At 41.2% G+C, this 2,769-nt stretch overlaps 1 protein-coding gene across 1 annotated transcript; it reads left to right on the top strand.

The window, feature by feature from the left end:
• Positions 1 to 279: 279 nt before the first annotated feature.
• On the top strand, positions 280 to 1,969 carry LOC18020545 (probable inorganic phosphate transporter 1-3). The gene is made up of 2 exons (XM_006403189.1): positions 280 to 680; positions 805 to 1,969. Exons 1-2 carry the CDS (start codon positions 280 to 282, stop codon positions 1,967 to 1,969), a joined length of 1,566 nt encoding a protein of 521 aa, XP_006403252.1.
• Positions 1,970 to 2,769: the final 800 nt, after the last annotated feature.

Raw genomic sequence — 2,769 nt, 5'->3', positions numbered from 1 at the left:
ATTAAAAACTACTCGTTTGTAGATACTTAGATTATTTGACCAATTGAAGGTTTTAACTAGCTTCTATTAACATATATTTTTTGTTAGAAGATATTCATATATTCAATTAGTAATAATGAGTAGTGTTAGAATAAAAACGGTAGAGTTGGATATCATTTTTGCTGGATAATAATACATTAAAAACCCCATATATGAGTTCACATGTATCTACAAGACAAAAATTTCAAACCGAATACTGATTTCTAATGCTTGGAATCAGGAGAGACAAACACAGCTGAGATGGCCGAACAACAACTAGGAGTGCTAAAGGCACTCGATGTTGCGAAAACGCAACTTTACCATTTCACGGCGATCGTCATCGCCGGTATGGGTTTCTTTACAGACGCATACGATCTCTTCTGTGTCTCCTTGGTGACCAAGCTTCTTGGCCGCCTCTACTACTTCAATCCGTTGTCAGACAAGCCTGGCTCACTTCCCCCTCACGTTGCGGCTGCAGTCAACGGTGTGGCTCTCTGTGGGACCCTTGCTGGTCAACTCTTCTTCGGATGGCTCGGTGACAAGCTCGGAAGGAAGAAAGTTTACGGTATCACTTTGATCATGATGATTGTGTGCTCGGTTGCTTCCGGTCTCTCCTTCGGTGACACAGCCCAAGGTGTAATGACCACTCTTTGCTTCTTCAGGTACAATTTTTTTTTTTTTTTGGTAAAATTCTTCAGGTACAATTATCATCATATATTGCATGTCTAAATCTTCCATATCTATCAAAATATAATATTCACTAACAGATGCAACGATATTGTTTAGGTTTTGGTTGGGATTCGGTATTGGAGGTGACTACCCTCTTTCTGCCACCATCATGTCTGAATATGCTAACAAGAAGACACGTGGTGCTTTCATCGCTGCTGTGTTCGCCATGCAAGGTATCGGTATCTTAGCCGGAGGTTTTGTCGCACTTGCTGTCTCTTCAATTTTCGACAAGAAGTTCCCCGCTCCAACCTATGCAGTCGACAGGGCCCTATCAACGCCACCTCAAGCTGATTACATTTGGAGAATCATCGTCATGTTCGGTGCTTTACCCGCAGCCTTGACTTACTACTGGCGTATGAAGATGCCTGAAACCGCTCGTTACACCGCTTTGGTGGCCAAGAACATCAAACAAGCAACAAAAGACATGTCCAAGGTCTTACAAGTTGAGCTTGAGATGGAGGAAAGAGCTGAGGATATTGTTAAAGACCCGAGATTAAACTATGGCTTGTTCTCCAAGGAATTTGCCAAACGCCATGGTCTTCCTCTCCTCGGATGTACATCCACTTGGTTCTTGCTTGACATTGCCTTCTACAGCCAAAACTTGTTCCAAAAGGATATTTTCTCGGCTATTGGATGGATCCCAAAGGCATCAACCATGAACGGAATCCACGAAGTTTTCATGATCGCTAGGGCACAAACTCTCATTGCACTTTGCAGTACCGTCCCAGGTTACTGGTTCACGGTTGCATTTATTGATATCATGGGTAGATTTGCGATCCAGCTAATGGGATTCTTCATGATGACCGTCTTCATGTTTGCCATTGCTTTCCCTTACAACCATTGGATCAAACCAGATAACCGTATTGGATTCGTGGTTATGTACTCTCTCACTTTCTTCTTTGCCAATTTCGGACCCAACGCAACAACTTTCATTGTACCTGCTGAGATCTTCCCGGCCAGGCTAAGGTCCACATGCCACGGAATATCAGCCGCAACAGGTAAGGCTGGTGCTATTGTGGGGGCGTTTGGGTTCCTATACGCGGCTCAGCCGCAGGACAAGACCAAGACAGACGCAGGATATCCACCAGGCATCGGAGTTAAGAACTCACTCATCATGCTTGGTGTCATTAACTTCGTCGGTATGCTCTTCACCTTCCTTGTTCCCGAGCCCAAGGGCAAGTCGCTCGAAGAACTCTCCGGTGAGACCGAGGTTGAGAAATGATCACACTCATTCAATATTTAACATCTTATTTGGTCATTGTTCTTTTACTTATTACTTTTTTTGGCGATGCGTGATGTGATGTTTTTAAAGGTGCTCTTATTCTCTTGTATAAACTGGTCAATTCCCAAAGAATTTCTAAATGTAAACTTTTGTATGAATCTAGTTTATGGGTCGGAGAATATTTTACAGAAAGATTAAATTTTAAAAGAACGGTTCGTCCTTTATTAATAAGTTGACATTTATAAAGTACCACTTTTAGTTTGTCATGATAAGGATTTTCTCAGGCTATGTACCGATCGATTGGTCTCATGGTCTATTGTAATGTGTGTGTGGGTTAGTTCCACTTCCACGCACCCATTGGATTACACAATTCAGGCGACTACTTTTGTTCAAGAACTATCTTTTGTGCATGCATAGACTCCTGCTCATTTGTAAGTCTGCAAAGAAGTCTGGAAGGCGGTCAACATAAAGTATTACTAAGTATTGAATACGTTCTCATGAACACAACATACCTAAGACCCGGAAGATAAACCTTTTGGATATCCTTAAAATGCTTGATGCAAATGTTTATCCGTTGACAGATCTCTTCCTGAGGAGGGACGTGACAAAGGGAAAGTTGCCATTTACATTATGTTACATTAGGTATTAGTGTTTTTAGTTGCCATTTACATTATCTGCTTAAATTACATTTTTTCTTTTTGGTGTTTATCGAGTTTCAAGGATTTATCTCCTATATTGCTTATCTTCTTTATAGTTTCTTCTACTTTTAGAATTCCTAATGTCTTCAGCATTATGTTAAT

The sequence above is a fragment of the Eutrema salsugineum genome, unplaced genomic scaffold (genome assembly GCF_000478725.1).
Source record: "Eutrema salsugineum unplaced genomic scaffold, Eutsalg1_0 scaffold_17, whole genome shotgun sequence".
Taxonomy (NCBI): Eukaryota; Viridiplantae; Streptophyta; class Magnoliopsida; order Brassicales; family Brassicaceae; genus Eutrema; species Eutrema salsugineum.
Note: the sequence above shows the minus strand (reverse complement) of the source record. Positions and strands in the feature narration are given on the sequence as shown.

Coding starts and splice junctions, on each gene's coding strand:
- LOC18020545 (XM_006403189.1), top strand. CDS start 280: ATGGCCGAACAACAACTAGGAGTGCTAAAGGCACTCGATGTTGCGAAA. Junction 681..804: donor ACCACTCTTTGCTTCTTCAG/GTACAATTTTTT, acceptor GATATTGTTTAG/GTTTTGGTTGGGATTCGGTA.